This window comes from Xyrauchen texanus, chromosome 45 (genome assembly GCF_025860055.1).
Source record: "Xyrauchen texanus isolate HMW12.3.18 chromosome 45, RBS_HiC_50CHRs, whole genome shotgun sequence".
NCBI classification, from domain to species: Eukaryota; Metazoa; Chordata; class Actinopteri; order Cypriniformes; family Catostomidae; genus Xyrauchen; species Xyrauchen texanus.
In genome coordinates this window covers 16426900-16446021 of record NC_068320.1, presented here as the reverse complement: position 1 = coordinate 16446021, position 19122 = coordinate 16426900, and the positions used below count along the sequence as shown (strand labels likewise).

Genomic DNA, 19122 nt, shown 5'->3' with positions numbered 1-19122 from the left:
TAGAGCACAATACCTCACTTTTGCTGAAAAAAAAAAGCATGACTCCAGCAAGTACTAGCATTCTAATGTAATGCTACGAATTTGTGTTACTTTCTTGACTCTAAAGATTTAGTTTAAAGACTGCAAACTATACACTGATGTATTAGCCTTCCAACTAATCAAATAAAACCATTTAATCCCATATGAGAGTTTTATTTGAAAGATTTTTACAATGTTATTACTGGAAATCCATCTTTTCTTGATTGGACTCTTGTCCCGGGAGTCCTGAACTGTACTATGGCAGACAGACATACATTTTTTTATCATATTAGACAGCCTCTACAGTCATTTATGTCTGTAGTTTGACAGTCTCCTTCTCTAAACTGTCAGTAATAATTAGTGTATTTTACTTTCAATAATGATTGGACAGATTTTGCATGGAATACTTCCATATTACATCCGTCTTCCAACAGGACACCGCACTCAAACTAAACAGAGACTAGTTTAACTAAAATGATCAAGAAAATGTGCAAATCATACACATATTAACCCAACTTCTGTATCTACACATTTAAGAGGAAAATTGTAAAATGACAATTTTCCTCTTAAAACACTTATGTTGTAGTTTCGGTATATTAATAAAGTGTTAAGATTTCACTAAAATGACTGACGTTTTAAACCGAGCAAAGCAATCAATGCTACCAATTTTGCAGTCTTTGCATGTCAGCAGACTGAGATTTACCAGTCTGAGTTTCCATTACCTGGACAATATAACATTTTTGTCATGAATTATTCCACATTAGGTGATCTTGCCAAATCTCAACAAAACCTGACACGCTGTTCCACCATACATGTTCCAGCTAAGGTCTCAGTTATTAAGATGAAGCAATTTTTTACACTTCAAATTATTTTTTTTCTTTGCTGGACTTTTGTCTGCAAAAAATCCTATTCTTTAAAGATATTGATATTTTGTTTGAAAGTCAAGAATAACTTTCAGTTGTCCTAAATGCACAAACTGATAGTAAATTTAACAAACCATATTTTCAAGTAAAGACTAGACACAATTCTAGGTGGCTTTAATTATAAATTCTCAAGTAAAGTTTACTTGGTAATACTCAAGTACATTTTACTTAAGCAATGTAGCACTGAATTAAGCCATACTTTTAAATGTACTTTTCTTAATGTACTTATCCAGCTGGCTCTGAAAAGCCTATAGTGCACTTGGTGTACAAAACATGATGAAGGCAACAATCGACAAAAACATTTTTTAATCATAAACGTGTCATTTTTTGTAAGAAATTAACTTCAGACTTTACAAAATAAGAAGTTCCTAAATGTAACAAAAAAATCAACTATAAGGACGGTGTAAATAAACTTGCAAACAGAAACCATGCAATTAATTTATTATCCAAGCCCGGTGCATGCTGGGAAGGCAAGCTTCAAAAAGTTACATCAAATGTATTTATTTAATTTACCTGTGAAATTTACTCAAATGAGCAAACACTTGTCACGGATCCACCTGACCCCCATGCCACATACACACAACCCTCCCTCTCTCCTGAATACTGATCACCTGCACCTGCCTCCAATTCTCCATTTACTCGTTGTTGGGTCTCAACTCAGAATACAGACTCACGTACCTGCGATCTCTCCTCGTTTCCTCTCCACCATAAATCCAATGATCTCTCTAAGCCTCCTCTCCTACGTCTACCTTCTCCTGTGTGTTTGTCACTCAAAGTATTATCACTACCTGCATCAACACGAACCATCATAAGGTTTCTGTTCATCACATCTGCACAGATCTGCTTATTTACCACTCACCTGTTTTCACCGTTTGTGTTGTGTGTCAATAAACACCTGTCTTTTGGTTCAACACCATCATCGAGTCTGGGTTTCTGTGACAATACTGTAAATATAACAAGTTTTTTTACTTTAGGACTGTGTAAAGCAGTCAATGGAAAGGAGGAGGCGAGAACCGGCTTGTCAATATAAATAATATTTTAATAATAAAACTGAAACAAACACAAACACACATGACGGACATGCCTGTAAACTATATCTCTCTCCCGCACAATCCTCCGTAGTCGGCCTTTATCCCTCTCGGAGGCTTGATTAGCCTGATAAGGGACCGGGTGCATGATCACGACCCGGCCCCGCCCTCCGCCCTGCCACAGACTGATACATGATTACGCTTTGTAAAGCTAACAAACAATCATAAATAATTTGTACTTAAGCTAGAGCATTAATTTTTAAATGTTTGAAATGAGAACAAAGAGTAGAATTTACTTAATATTTTCAAGTTCACACTTTAACTTATTCAATGTATGAACTACTTGATCTTTTCTGCTACATTTACTAAAAAAAAAACAATTCGAAAAAAAGGAAATGCACACCTGAACTGCTCCCAGAAACCGGATCTTTAATAGACAAACAGTGATGTTTCAAATATATTGCTTTTCTTCAGACTTGAAACACAATTACAAAGTTGCCTTCTTAAATAAATCACATGGTCTCACAAAAGTCCCCTGGTTAAAATATTTTTTTGACCTGCCTTTTTTTTGTACTTTTTTGCTATTATTTACTTCACCCTAATTTTTTTTTTTTCATTGGTATGTATTCCTCATTAGTGAGTCACTTTGGATAAAAGCATCTGCTAAATGAATCAATGCAAAAAATCTTCAATAAAGTTTCAAAGTTGATAGCTGCATCAAGCTTGTAATAGAAAAACGAAATATTTCGGTAGCACTCAATAAGTGATACGTTATTGCTGAAAATGATGATGAATGAGAACATACAAAGTCTTATTTCAGAAACATCGCAGATCTATCATTAGATTGAAGATGGCATATTTTTATGAATGAGCTCAGTGCAATGTTTTCTGTAATCATAAAAATATTAACAATCATCCTTGTTTGTGCTCCCTGACCCTGTTTATATTTTCCATTATTTCCCAAAATAATCTAGGACAATCACAGCATTATAGCAATAGATCAGTCTGGTCTACATAGCCCCTCTGTATATGTGTCTGTTCATTAGAGGGAAGTATATCAGTGTGTAGTTCAGCACTTAACTCAGCTTAGTAATCAGTATGAAGAGATAAACCATGGGACATCCAAGCAGCTGACTACTCCACTACCCCATTACATCCTCATGGCGACACTCAGGCCCGAGGCAAAAATTATTCTTAATAATCACAATTGGGAGTCAAAATATGCAGAGGCACATCCATTAGGGGTTTGTTAGAATCTCACCCCTGCACCATCACCCATTATTATCCTATCATTTGAAACCATCCTTTTCCAATAAATACAAAACTATGAATGAATAGGCCTAAATTATTCCAGCCATAAATTGAAAATAAATCTGTTTTTAACTGACATGTGAAAAGTAGTGTACAACAGGAATGAAAGAATTTCATTTCATAGCAACAAGCGCTGCGGTTAACATCTGTATTAAGTCCTTTGAGTGTATTGCAAAGCGTTGTTAAGGAAAAAAATAAATAAGGGCCAGCTGAAAATGTTCATGCAATTCAAGAGTGTTTATTACAGCACCAACAGGCTTCATGGGGTAGACATCAAAGGGAAGCTCTGGTCGCAGAATTTTAACACAGTATAATGAAACCTCCTTCAGCAATACTCCTGTAGTCATGAATTTCGCACTTAGAGTGCTTAGGTGGTTTTATGTGAGTAAAATCCTATCAAATTCAAAGTTCTCAGCCTTCATAATGACTTCTCTGTCTTCTGGCTGGTTCAAAATGACTTTCATCTACTAGTGGAATGCTGATGATGTAGTTTGAGATAAACTCTGTCATCATTTACTCACCTGTTTGACTTACTTTCTTCTGTGAAGCACAAAAAGAGATGCAAGGCAGAATCGACAGACTTTGTCACTTTTCACTTTTATTGTATGAAAAACAATAAAGATTAAAAAATAAATAAAGTCATATGGATTTGGAAGAGGGTAAATGATGACAGTTTTTTCCATTTTGGCTGAACTATCTCTTTAAATGGTCTGCACTTATATAGTGCTCTTTTTAACCTTAGAGGTTACCAAAGTGCTTTACACCCATTCACACACACATTCACATTCACACACCAATGGCGGCAGAGCTGCCATGCAAGGCACTAGCCTGCCATTGGGAGCAACTTGGGGTTCAGTGTCTTGCCCAAGGACACTTCGGCATGTGGAGTCATGTAGGCCGGGAATAGCCAACCCTGCGATTAGTGGACGACCCGCTCTACCATCTGAGCCACAGCCGCCCCTTCATAAGTGATATAAAAAAGTATATGTTTCCCTTTGTACAATGACAATGCATCCTTGTAGTTCCTTCTATAGGGGTATAATAGTAATATGGCAGAGATAATGTCGCTATGGGTCTCTATCGCTAATGCGCATTATTTCATTTGGCTTTGAAGTGAGCTGAAAAGGTAGGACTGAAAAAAAGGAGGGGGAGAAAGCAAAGAAGAGTGAGTGAAAGAGACAGAGATTTCACACAGTGCCTTCCTTCATTCAGAAAAGATCAAAGGTAACATGATTCCTTTTCTTCTCCAGGATCAGAGATTTTTAATGTGTCTGCTGCTCTCTAAAGTGCTGTCGTGCTGAAATGAATGTGGCTGGTCAAAATATAACATCCTTCTGTGACAGTATTGAACATCTCCCCTGTCAAAAACAATTACTATATTATAAAATGCAAAACAGCACTCAATATCAAATGCCATAACATCTTTTACCAAGTTCTTTAAAAGGTTTTGAGGTAATCTATACGCTAGTAACTTATTAGCAGATATTCAAATATAAAACTGACAGTCTTTCTCTTGTGGTAAAATGGACCAAAATCTATTTATGACTCATCTCGCACTCTACACATTTTTGTCCAATCAGATGCTTCCTAGAATGAGAATGACCCTCCTCATAATATCTCCTGCAATCGACTATTATAGCAAATCATTGTTCATGACTGCGATGTAAAAAGGGACGAGCCCATCTATATGTCACGCCCAAACTTCCTATGCAAATAGGAAATATGTCAATGCATGAAATAAAACTGTGTCAGAGGCATAGCTGCCATTGCAACATTATATAGAAGCTATCTCCTCTTTCTAGAGTCAGATTTCCTGGCAGTATTTCTGCACGAAGGTGCTGACGTAAGAGAGAGCCCCAAAGGAGCTCTCCGTGGTGCTGATATTTCCGCTGAAACGTAGTGCTGCTCTTTGCTATGGGCTTTTCAGAGCCAGCTGGATAACCAGGCAACATGCCGGGTCACTTCAACGCCCCTCCTCTTCACAGGCATGAGGAAGCAATACTCAGACTCTAGGCTCTGTGTTAACCAGAACAAGCAGACACATATAGAGCCAAAAGTGACCAACAGCACGTGGAAAGAGACATTGCCAGAGAGTTTTGGCAGGATACACATTCACCACTTCAGCAATATTACACACTGTGCTGAAATGGGCTAGAGATTAAAAAACAAGCACTTGGTGAGACAGGGAGAGTGGGGAGAACGAGAAAAATGAACACAGAATCAATAATTAATGCTAATTCCATAAATAACTACTCGAATTATATTGTAGTTAATGTTTTCATTATATTATAGTAACATCTTTGTTCCCATCCATTTAACTTTTCACAATATTTTCTGCCACTTCAAAACGTTTTGTGAATTTTTAGAGCTTTAACAGGACTTCAATGTAGGCTGTAAATTTAGCAACATTTAGATTTTACTTAAAAATGTAAGGCAGCAATTAAACATTTTGGTGTGTTTTTAAATTTGTAAAGCATTTCATCATGTAACAACACATAGAGACACACACATATTATCATTTATCATCTATAAAGACACTTACACTATAGGTCAGAGAAAGGTTGGCATGTGGCAAAGCCCTCACAGGGCCGGCGGTTGACACTGTGTCATCAAATCTGCTGTATGTTCAGTAATCTGTCGGATCAGTAAAATCATGGAAATGGGAGACATCACACTGCAGTAATCTTCTGCAATGAGAAAAGTGTGTGTGTGTGTGTGTGTGTGTGTGTGTGTGTGTGTTTAATGGGAGAGGCTATAGAGGCAAGTACACAGAACATCGACCAACCATTTAAACCAAGTATAATTGCACAGGATTACAGGAAATGAAATCAACACAAGCTCAGCCTGCATGTCACCAGCCACTAGAATGGTTGAAAGACAGGCCCAGTGGCATTAAAGAGGAAAGAAGGATGTAAATGACCAGCAAGGATACAAAAATCTCAAATAAACTTAAAGGTTAAATGTGTACTTTCTTTACCTGTATTTACCCAAGTTATCTTTTTACATTAAGCTGGCAGAGGCAAATACATTTCAGCATTGAAAAATGACACACATCACCCTTTACAATGACTTATCAGGTTGATGTATTAAATCTGCATCAGATATCCTTCATGTTTTCAGAAATAAAAGAATATGCACAGAAAATAAAATATTGATTTAGAATTGACTATGATTATAATTATTTTTCCCCCACATATATCATTGGGCTCTATGGGATGGCTCTATATGGGACAGCAAATTCAACAGAACATGGTTAATGCAAAACTTCCAAACTTACAGTAGCTTAAAAAGTTATTAACATTCAAACTTTCTTCAGAGTGTTAAAATAATACAAAAGACACCAATACATCTTGTTGTTTTTCAGTGGAAACCTTTTATTTCACCATGACACAATAGTGTACCAAGCCATCGAAGAAAACAATACATCATTTTTACATAAGGTGCAACTTAAAACATTAAAGTAAAGAAATATTTTAAACAACATGAGAAACAAACACATTAAATAAACAATTCACAACATCAAGATATTCATTTCACTGTAAGGGAGCTTAAACAACCATAAATACAGAAAGAATTAAACACTGCCTCTGGTAATGCCCGTCTGCCTTTTGGTCATTTACAAATGAAGTTTAAGGGTTCTTACCAAGTCTGCAGTCTTCTGAACCCATTAAGCAAAATCACTGTCATAACTGAATGAGATTTGCTAAATTTGACCTAATAATGCATCATGATTTCCAATAAATTTGTTGATAATTGACAATTAAACACAAATCATCAAATACGCCAAGCGAATTTGCAACATTGCTCAAAGCTGAAATGATGCTGTCATCAGGTGGTTGCTTCTTTATCTTTTGTTATGTGGCTGAAAAGAGTGCTTTAGGGACTAAGTCATCTGTATATTGTTTATGTTATAGAACACATGAAGATTTAGTATAAAATGTTCTTCTGAGGGGATGAAACTGTACAGGGAGCAGAGAAAGAGAAAGAATGAGTAGACTTGGGAGATGAAAGAAAGAGAAAGAAATGTTTTGCAAAAAATCATATCTTTCATGAGTATCTTTGTATTTTATTTATTTGCCTGATATGTAAAACTTTTTCAGGGAATATTTATTTCCAAGAGTTTTAGAAGAATACGTCAGCACTGTAGGTCAAAACAATTCAAGTGAATGGTGGCCAGAACTTTTATGGTCCAAAAAGCACATAAAGGCAGCATAAAAGTAATCCATATGACTCCAGTGTTTAAATCCAAATCTTCAGAAGCGATAAGATAGGTGTGGATGAGAAACAGATCAATATTTAAGTCCTTTTTTACAATAAATTATCCTCCCTGCCCAGTAGGTGGTGATATGCACAAAGAATGTGAATCACCAAAAACAAAAGACGAAGAATGTAAAAGTGAAAGTAGAGATTTATAGTAAAAAATACTTAAATATTTACCTTTTTTTCACTCACACCTATCATATCGCTTCTGAAGATAAAGATTTAAACACTGGAGTATTATGGATTACCTTCATGCAGCCTGTATGTGCATTTTGGACCTTCAAAGATCTGGGCACATTTTACTTGCACTGTATGGACCAACAGAGCTGAAATATTTTCTAAAAATCTTTGTTTGTGTTCAGCAGCATAAAGAAAGTCATACACATCTGGGATGGCATGAAAGTGAGTAAATGATGAGAGATTTTTCATTTTTGGGTGAACTATCATTTTGTCTTGTAGCACTGACATATTTTGAATTTAAGATTTTGATGTGAACATTATTATAGGAAAATGTACTAATATTCATGTTAAAATATCTGAAAACAAGTCTAAGTATCTTATGCAATTTTACCTCTTAGATATTTTACTGGAAAACAAGACAAATATACTCATTAAGAATATGTTTTGGTTTTGCGGTGTAGAGAGAGCAGATCAGCCATTTTTGGATTTGAATAGAACTAGAGGCACAGAGGATCCACAGAGCAACAGATGTGACCATTCTGTAAGCAGATAAAAAAGAGAGGAAAATAGAGAAGGAATAGATAAATTCAGACATTAGCCAAAAAAGAAAGGTACAGTAGCTACTCATACACTCACATCCTGTATTCAAGCTATTTCTGTACAGTGTGAATGTTTGTGTCAAGCATTGAATACACATCAATACACCCTCTCACATAGTGTAGATGACCTTGGCTAGCCATAGAGTGTGTGCTTTAATAAGTAGATGAATTATCTGAAGATTCTCTTCTACAGCTTTCATCTCTGTTCATTGCTTATTGAAGCTTCAGAATCACCAATCTCACTGCATCCAGGACAATTGGCTTTGCCAATACTCAGCAAGCTGCCCATGTTTCTTAACTATCTATAAATGTTTTTGTTAAAGCTGAAATTAGTAATTTCTTTGCCACTATCAACAAACGGTCTTCCATTGGTCAAATGGATAATCCTGCCTCCAAATTACACCATTGGTAGAGGCAATGTTGCTGTGCTGGTCTGGTCAGGATGCTCATACAAACAGAGCAATATTTAGAAAAAGCCACACTTTTCGGGATAATTAACTTACCAATGGCTAGGATAGGAGAAAGTATTTTGACATTGAAAAATGACACACTTTATTTTGTTTTCGACATTTCTTTTTTTTTTCATGAATACCTTTTATATGCACCAATTCAATAAATCAAAGCTGCTTCTGGGCACATAAACAAAGCCATTGTCCTTGACTGGTTTGGTATGGTTTTGGTATTTTTAGTATGTATATTAAAATATATATTCCCCAGATGTCCATGAAACCTGAAATCTGCTAATATTTATTAAAATATTTTGTGAATCTATATTTTTTTTTATTATAATGGTTGATTATTAAATAAATTATTATTATGGTTACATTTTGTCCCCCAGTCCTGACTATGTCATTAAAGTAAATACTCAAATATACAATAATAAATACTCAAATATGCAATAATAAATACTCAATGTACTCTGTCTCTGTGAATTGTAATGTGTCAGATGGTGGTTATGTAAGTGTGAAGTACCTTGCACTGGCAGAGGGAACACTCCGTGCCATGTTTGGTCCAAGCGGAGCCGCTGAAGCGAGTGACTCCGTACTCGTCCACGCAGGTCTTGGTGATGTCATTTCGGATGGTGTCGGCCAGGCAGGGGTCCATAACACAGCGTGGACAGCACTCGCCCTCTGGAACCACTGTAAACTCACAGTCAGAGACCGTAGGACACAATATCGGCCAGCAGTCTACCTCTCCTCTCTGAAAAAACAAAAAATGCAGATTGCACACTTTCAAAAGAGAGTAATATGGGTTTGGAACAACATCAAGGTGAGTAAATGATGGCAGAACTGTCATTTCCCTTTAAGGTGCTGCAAAAAATAAAACCTGCACAGTAACCTGGCAATTGTGTTTGCACTGTATATGTGTTCTTGTGTTGTGCTCTCTGATCCAGAAAGAGCAAGAATGAAGGATCAATATTACATACAACCGGCCAATGCTGGGTCTAATTTACTCACATGCATAGAAACACACACTGGGCTGAGTTCTGTCTCCTCAAATGTTCTTGAAGACTTTATATAACATCAGTTAGACAGGAGGTGATGTGTCAAAAAAAAAAAAAAAAAAAAATACATACATATATATATATATATATATCAAGCCTTTGATTCTTTTTGGATGTTTTCCAGAGATGCAAGGACAAACTGACGGATTACCTGAAATGTCAAACATCAAAGTGTTTGAAGGTCATTTCCGGAAAACAAGTGTGTGCTACAAGTGTGAGTGAGACTGACAGAGCAAACTAAACTGTGTGTTCATAGCTCACTCAAAAATGAGATTTATCATTATTTACCATCATGTCAATTCAAATCTGTATACTCGTATTTTGTCTGTGAAACGCATAATGAGACATTTTGAAGAAAGTTTTATTTACAATGACAGATGAAAGTGACCATGACTGTTGTGAATCAAAAAGGGCAAAAAACGAAACATCGAGGCACCTTAAAAGTAATCCATATGACTTGTGCTCTATATTCCATGTCTTCTGGAACCATAATAAAGATTTTTATAAGGAAAAGACATTCCTCATTCTATTATATCCTATCTTATATCCTATTTTCTCTCTTTTTTCATGTCTCTTCCTCTCTTTTAAGTTTTTTGTTTCTTCTACTTCACAGAGAACAAGAGAAAACTGATTAAAAGTAGGTTTCAAATTTTAAAAGGGGTTGAAAATGACTAAAGACAGTGCTGACTGATAAAGAATGTGCAAACAGGTAATAAAACAATAACATAAAAGTGACACACACAAAAAGGATGTAGTGAAACCTAATGACTAAAGAAATGTTAGTACAGGCTTGTTGTGCAATGGATCGGTTTGAATATGTTCTTTTCTAAAAGCCGATTTAATGGACACAGATTACACCCTGTCTAGGATTAAAAAGGGTTTTCAATTGAAAGTTATTAACCAACTGTCCAGAAGTCATCAGCAGAATTCATTACAAGCTCACAAGTTTAGCAGTTTTAAACCCAGAGGATAAAGCTTTTTTTCTCAGTGTACAAAAAATCTCTCTGAGAAAAAGTGCACAGGGTCAAATTAGCCTCTAACAGGTTTTGAACCTTTTGAGACCATTGTCAGCTCACTGAGAGGAAAGGATTTCCACCAGAGAGAAAGATCGAGTTAGCTGGTTTTACAATATCTATCAGTGCACAGGAGTGATGAATTCCAGTGGGGCTGCAGTGTTAAAAGTTTGGTGCAAAATTTCCTGAATGGATATTGTCGAAAGTTTCACTGTGACCAGCAGTTTCTCTAAAACAGATCATTGCACCAGGATGTAACACACAGAATGAATTTAAACTGATCCTTTTGTATGTGTAAAAAGAAGTTGTTAAAAGGGAGAACTTCTACACTTTTACGTAAACTCAATTTCACACTTTCGTTAATCAGGATGGGCCAAGTCTCAGAAAACTGAATAGTCGTTATTAATATATGGCATTATAACTTTGGGCAGTTATGTATTAATATGTTTTCATGTAATTTAAGGTACAAGGTTATTCTTCAAAATGCCAAATATAGGGAATTGAAAAATGCAAAATAGAGCATTAGTCAATTGTGTAATAAATGCACAGTAGTTACACAGAATAGACTTTCTTGCTTTTTCCAGAAGAATTTCTAATGTTTTCAGCAATTGTTCTTGAAATATAATATAATCATATAATATTCAAAATATTATATATGTACAGTTATATAATATATAGTACCTATATAGTACTGTGCAAAAGTCTAAGGAACATAAGATGTTTCACAAAAACATTTGTCTTAATAAAATATAAATGTTAGACTCTCAAACATTCCTTTTGCAAATAGAATAGAATAGAAGAACAGGGAGCCCTGTAACAGATGTCATGGCCCCCACAGAGCCCGCCACTGGACATCGAGTCTGGGATTACATGGAGAGACAAATGAGACCGCTTAAACTGATATAAGAACTGTGGCGCTTTCTCCAAGAAGATTGGAACATCCTATCTGTCAACAACCAAGTGTCCAGGTGTACCTAGGAGAATTTGTGCTGTTTTGAAGGGAAAGGTGGTCAAACCAGATACTGATTTACTTTTTAATGTTTACTGGACTTTGTATGACATTAATTGATAAATGAAAAATATTTATGGCATTATTTGGTTATTAGTTACACAATGGTTCTAATAAAGTACCCAATGTGGTCTTCGGCTGTTGTAGACCATCCGCCTAATGTTTCAACATGTTGCGCTTTCTGAGATGCTTTTCTGCTCACTATACTTGTACCGTAGCCTTTATGTCAGCTTGGAACAGGCTGACCATTCTCTGTTGACTTCTCTCATTAACAATGTGTTTCTATCCGCAGAACTGCCACTCACTGAATGTTTTTTTGTTTTTGGCACCATTCAGAGAAAATTCTAGAGACTGTGTGTGTAAAAATCCCAGAAGATCAGCAGTTACACAAATACTCAAACCAGCCCATCTGGCACCAACAATCATGCCATGGTCAAAATCATGGAGATAACAATTTTTTTCAACATTCTGATGGTTGCTCCTGACCCATATCTACTTGATTTTATGCATTGCACTGCTGCCACACGATTGGCTGATTAGATAATCGCATGAATAAGTAGGTCTACTGGTGTGCCTAATAAAGTGCTCAGTGAGTGTGTATAGCACATTATATACTGTATATTATATTATATAGTGAATTTTTTTTTAATAATCACCTTGAAATAAAAATGTTCACTTTAATTGTAATGCTGATAATATAACTGGTAAGAAATAAATTGTAATCAATTATTAATATATTCAAATGAAAGAATATTTTGGGGAAATAAAAAAGAAAAGACCCCACTGTATAATGCTCTGCTTTGTCTATAAAATAAAAATAGATAAATAAATAGATAGATAAATAAATAAATCAGACAGCTCAGACTATTAAATAACATGACTCATGGCTTAGGAGACAATTGTAGACAAGAGAGTAACTATTCACTACGCATTAGCACACTGTTATGTCGTAGTGTTGCACTTACTGGCCATAATGCCCAGATTTAGTTTATCATTGGTAAAAGAAATGCATTTCCACAGAGTTGGCCTTGCATGCTGCACTCACCATGCACTGGCACTGCTGGCAGTTCTCCACCCAGGTTTCTCCATTGCTGTAAGCTAGCAGACCGTTCTGGTGCAAACATTGAGAACTGATGCGTGGGTCACATTCAGGACAGCAAAGCAGGTCCACTGTGGGATTCTCACAATCACACACCATCCGTCTGCACATCACCAGCCCTGACTACAAAAAGAGATTGAGACAGAGTGAGTAAAATGTTCGTAAAATGTAGTTCACTCAAAGAGTGTTTAAAATGTCAAAGAATGCCACATTTTCAAAAATGGGTTCCAGATAAATGATTTAATTAAATTTAATTATTTCGTTTTTTGTATTTATTTGGCTTATTTTTCCTTTTCACTTCAGTTCATATATTTTGTTATTTAATTAACCCTGTTTATTTCTGTAGTGTCTATTTCAGCACTGTAAGTAGTATATGCAATATTTGTCATGCAGACAATCTTGTTTTGCTTTTTGGAAAAAGCTGTTTTGACTCTGACTCTGAGCATATTCCATTTATCCATTCAAATTTGTCTGCATATCAACCTATTAGCTTTTTCCAGCTCACCTGACAAGAGCAAATTGAGCACCTGTCGTCATCCAGCACCCAGATCTGCCCGTTGTGTTTCACTTTTCCATCATGAGCGCAGTCTCCTGTGCAGTTCTTTCCGTGAGGACACCGGCAGTCATATCCTCCATCCACGTTAAAGCACACAGTGTCATTAGCACAAGTGTGCCTTCCTGTCTCACATTCATCGATGTCTACCAACCAGAAAACAGAGAAAGAAACCAAACATAATATATCCAAATGAGAGTCACTGTTTAAATCCAGATTCACGTACAGCACTAAAACATCTCAAGTTTAGCTTTCATTGTTTATTTACGAACAGTCATCATAGACAAGTTACCTTCACATGACTCTCCATTGGCTGAGAACATTCCGTTGTCATGGTAGCCATCGCGGCACTCGCAGTGGTACCAGCCAGGTAGGTTGACACAAGTGGCTCGACTGTCACACTCCACAAATCCATCCAAGCACTCATCAATGTCTAAGGAGACAAGATGGAGACAGAGGTAAGAAAACTCAAGACAGTTGGGTTTTCCAATTTATGGACTCAATTTACTTGTACTCGCAGTTCTCAAACTCTCAATGAGCACTACGTGACTAATGTCAGGTAAGAATTTTCACATAAATCATCATATATATAAAATAAGTATACAAATGTTGCACGTTATTAAATATGAAGTTGAATTTATCTGTCATGGCCAGAAAGACACTTAAAGGTATAGTTCACCCAAAAATGAAAATGGTCTCATCATTTAATAACCCTTATGCCATCTAAGATATATGTGTATTTCTTTCTTCTGCAGAACACAAACAAAGATTTTTAGAAGAATATCTCAACTGTGTAGGTCCATACAATGCAAGTGAATGAGTACCAATATTTTGAAGCTCCAAAAGAACAAAAAGGCAGAATAAAATTAATCCATAAGACTCCAGTGATTAAACTGATATCTAGAGATGGGATATGATAGGTGGCACTTTGAATTATTCATGCATATCCTCACTTACAAGAGTTTACAGTAAAAACTGACTTAAACATTGATCTGTTTCTCACCTACACCTATCATATTGCTTCTGAAGAGATGGATTTAACCACTGGAGTCAAATGGATTATTTGAATTATGCCTTCATGTGCATTTTAGAGCTTCAAAATGTTGGTACATATTTACTTGCATTGTATGGACCTACAAAGCTGAAATATTCTTTTAAAATCTTTGTTTGTGTTCAGCAGACGAAAGAAAATCATACACATTTGAGATGGCATAACGGTGAGTTATTAATTTTTGTATGAACTATTCTTTTAAAATACATTTAAAGGAATAAAGCTACTTTTTTAGAAGTCAAAATGAAATAATTTCAATTAATATATTGTGTATGTTAGAAGTGCATTTTGGACTAATTTACAAAGAGTACAAAATAAACAATTAAACCTATTTCATTGAAGCAAGCATTAGTAAAATAAATGTACATGTTTCTACAATGTTTTGGATATTGTAATGCAGCCAATGCAAGATTTTAGATGTGCATTTGTAAATTTTATGATGCTTTTATAAAAAAAAAGCTTAAAAATGGAAACAATGCATGCAGAAGCAATTAATCCAAGGGAGAACACAATACAAGTAGTGTTACCATACAAAATTTCAATTGAGTAACAGAACAGTACAACACTATTATGTGTTAATCTATCTCAACTGTTTAATGGTTACAAAAACAGTCATAAAGTGCAATGCTCATGTTGTGTTATGCTAAACTGTATAGTACTGCTTCCACACCCTTCCCAAATTCTTAAATGGATAAAAATGTTAATAATCATCTTTTAGTTCTGCTTGCACCAAACACAAAGAAAGTGACACAAAAAGAGCTTTGCAATGGCTGCTAATGATATCTCAAAAGAGTGTATCCAACAGCTGTAGGTAATGATGCTCTTCACAACCTATTCAACCAATTCCATGTCCTTGGATAAACATGACATAAAGAGCTATGCACAGCATCTCTCACAAAGAACTGAATAGTGACTAATCGACTTTTTACAGATTTACCAAATACTGTTTGGAGTGTGGTTCACTTCACCCATCTAATTACAATTCGAGGGAGAATTGTGCGTTGTATTGTGTTTCAATGTCAAGTTCACCATCTGAAATAAATGCAAGGCTGTGTAAAATAGAATTTGATGCATCCTGTATTTGTGTATGTGTATGTGCCTGTAGCCTTGAATATCTGTGAAAGAGCACAGAGTATGAGAAACTGCTTTAAGGACCCGCTTTAAGGATCTCATGAATTAGGTTTCCAAGTGCAGCATGTTAGTACTGCATGAGCTGAGAATCTTTCATCAGAAAAGAAATGTCTGAGAATTTTTCTTGTAAGCGTTCCAGATTTCTCAAGCATTTTTACATATCTCCCTCCTCTGACTTCCACACTTTGGTAAAGATTTCAGTCCCTAAACACCAAATAAAGAGATGAGAAAAAAGGAGAAAAATTGTGAAAATAACACAAACACTGCTGAATAATACATAGATGTAGGCAGTGCTGATGACATTTATTCATTTTCTTCCTTGAGCACAACCACACACACACGCCCCACTCATAACCCTCAGAGGAATGGCTGGCATTTGTGCTGTCAGTAAAAAGTAGCAAGTATTGATTGACTGTGTATTCAGGGGCAAACCCCCAGGGCCTACGCTGTCCTGCCGGCCCGCCACTAATTTGTCAGGGAATGTCACAAGTAGACAGCACAATACATAGTCTATGTCTTATTTACTCCTTCTTTGCGCCCCAAACATTTGGGCTCCATAAAGGTGAAATGTATTTTTCTATGTTCATATAGGCATACTTCTTTATGTATGCATGCAAACAGTGAATGAATAAATTCCAGACATACTTCATCTGGGCATTGACCAGTGACCCACATGTATGACGTTATAACAACAACCTGTATAGTCTTAACTATCACTAAAACGCAGAATGAGCCTTTTTTGTCTGCAAGCACTTTTCATGTGGAGTTCAAAGAGGCACTTGATGCTGACAATGATGCTATGAAGCGAATCATGAACACAGCTTCACGATTGCTGTTGCAAAGTGGATAGCCACAGCCTGCCGGTTGATTAATGTTGTGGTGGATGTGAGTTTAAGAGATGTAATGCCCATTGCAATGAATATTCAACCTATGTGGGGACTAGTTCTTTCAATTCGTCAACTTCCCACTTAGACTTTAAGTAACGTTTAATGTTACTTGAAGTGGTGCTATTTTAGTGCATTTCTATTTTAATACTGTGGAAGGCTTTGTTTGCAAAATGTTAATAAAGCAATATATTGTATAAATATATATATATTGTTACATATTTTTTGTTTTCTTTCCTAAAAAGGAAATAAATCCATTTTGACAGGAAAACAATATATTTAGAGTCAAATTTCAGCACTTCACAATTTGTGATTAATCGCGATTAACTACGAAAAATGTATTACGATTAAAAATTGTAATCAACTGACAGCGTCGTAATTAAAATGCGTGATTTCTATCACAAGTCCCAGCCAGGGCTTTTGTTGTACATCAAACAGCATCAATAGGTCCTTTCTTCATCTTTTTATCATGGAAGCGCTGTTGTGTGTGTGTGTGTGTGTGTGTGTGTGTGTGTGTGTGTGTGTGTGTGTGTGTGTGTGTGTGTGTGTTTGTGCAGAGAGTCTTTCATTTACTAAGATAATGACCTCCACGGCGCTATCAAAGAAAAGAGGGTAATGGTACGCTGCATTATGCTAAGCTTGTAGGTTCACCTTGGTAAAAGGGCTCTGGTGTGTGTATGTGTGTGTGTGTGTGTGTGTGTGTGTGTGTGTGTGTGTGTGTGTGTGTGTGTTTGTATGGGCGTGTTTATTTGGTTTACGAGGACAATTTTTTAGGTTACAAACTGCTAATAACAAGAGTATTATGCTATAAATGTAGTTTATGAGGACATTTCTAGTGTCCCCATAATTTAAATAGCTTAAAAAAACATTAAACGATGTAAAAATGCAGAACGTTTTCTGTGAGGGTTAGGTTTAGGGGTTGTGTTAGGGTTAGTGGATATAATCTATAGTTTGTACAGTATAAAAATCCTTATGTCTATGGAAAGTCCTCATAATGATAGGTAGACCAACATGAGTGTGTGTGTGTGTGTGTGTGTGTGTGTGTGTGTGTATGTGTGTATATGTGTGTGTAATGACTCCGGGTAGACATATTACAAAGGTTCCACCCTTCCCAACATGCACTTATATTGTATTAACTGTAAATATGTTAATCGCAAGTTAAGATTTTTCAAATGAAACGCATATGTTAACGTGTTAATTCTAACAGCACTAATGTATATATATATATATATATATATATATATATATATATATATATATATATATATATATATATATATATATATAAATACAGTATGTATATCACTTACATTTGAAAAGAGCCATCCGAATTGTGGTTCACCGCCATTCTTTGAAATAAAGCGTTTTGAATGAGATTGTAAATTGTCCAGTCGATCTGCACTTCAGAATCATGCCGGAAATAATAGGTCATCCGAGTATTTTTTGTTTACTGTTTTATGATTACTGAGGATTCAGGACATATTACTCCACTGAAATACTCTTTTGGCATCCTATTTATAAGGGAAGTATAGATATTCACATGCAGTATGTCTGTTTGTTTGACTAATGGAATACAGGGAGAGTGTTTGGGAAAGCTGTTGGAAAACAATTATTTCAAACATTATTTTTGCAAATCCGTTGTGGTGTAGAAATTACAAACTTCACCTTTAATTGTGTGCAAGCCAAGTATGTTACCTCATTTTCAGGACTGAGGGACCCAAATGTAATAATTTAATAAAACCCCAACTGAAAAACCCACATCAGTCAACTACTACTCTAAATATAGAGAGTAACACTGTCAGTGTATGGCCACTTTTTCTGCTGTCTGGGTTCTAGAAGTATTTTTCCCATTAAATTTCTCCATAGGGATTTCATAAAATTCTTCATTAAATGGTTCTATATCAATCAGCTTAGAAGAAAATCAAAACATTACAAACTTTGAATTGAAGCAAAACAGCATTGAAAATCAGACAAAAGGGCAAAGGTACAAGGTGTACACTTACTGTAATTTAATGAGGGAATGCACTACAAACACATGGACCATTGTGAATGACGTAGTTGAATAAAAAAAACATGGAACATTTTTGTATTTGATTTAAAGTTGTTAATTATAAGAATGGAATCAATAAATGTAAAATATTCAGATTTATACAAATATAACCATTTTCACCAATCTGAGATATCAGGTGAAAATTGAAGATCACATTTCAGATAAACTTGTTATCGTTGGGGACAAGGTCCAATCTGAACATAATCAAAGAATTACTGAGGAAGGTGTACTATACAGAACAGAACAATCACTTTTTGAGTGAAAGTGCCAAGTATAGCAGATAATCCAATCCTGTGGGTGCCGACTAAAATAGTTACGGGTCCACAGTGGAATCTTCTAGTCTATTTCATCAGGGATGATTCTTCAAATGGTAAGTCATCAATCCATTCAGTCCCTTTACATCTTGGCTGTTCCCACCCCTATCTCCTTCATCTGCTCCACTCTTGCTCTTTTTCTTCAATTCATCCTTCCCCTCCCCATCCCTCCACACTCACGCTAATGAACAGATT

At 35.8% G+C, this 19122-nt stretch overlaps 1 protein-coding gene across 3 annotated transcripts in view; it reads right to left on the bottom strand.

Moving 5' to 3' along the window:
- Positions 1–6641: 6641 nt before the first annotated feature.
- Positions 6642–19122, bottom strand: part of LOC127637167 (protein kinase C-binding protein NELL2-like) — a 57986-nt gene continuing 45505 nt past the window's right edge. For all 3 annotated transcript variants that reach the window (XM_052118095.1, XM_052118097.1, XM_052118096.1), the window contains 5 exons: positions 13790–13930; positions 13450–13643; positions 12891–13067; positions 9292–9519; positions 6642–8259 (listed from right to left, as the gene is read on the bottom strand). In XM_052118095.1, coding sequence (XP_051974055.1) covers positions 8218–8259; positions 9292–9519; positions 12891–13067; positions 13450–13643; positions 13790–13930 — 782 coding nt within the window. In that variant the 3' untranslated portion in view covers positions 6642–8217. The remainder of the gene's footprint in view (positions 8260–9291; positions 9520–12890; positions 13068–13449; positions 13644–13789; positions 13931–19122) is intronic.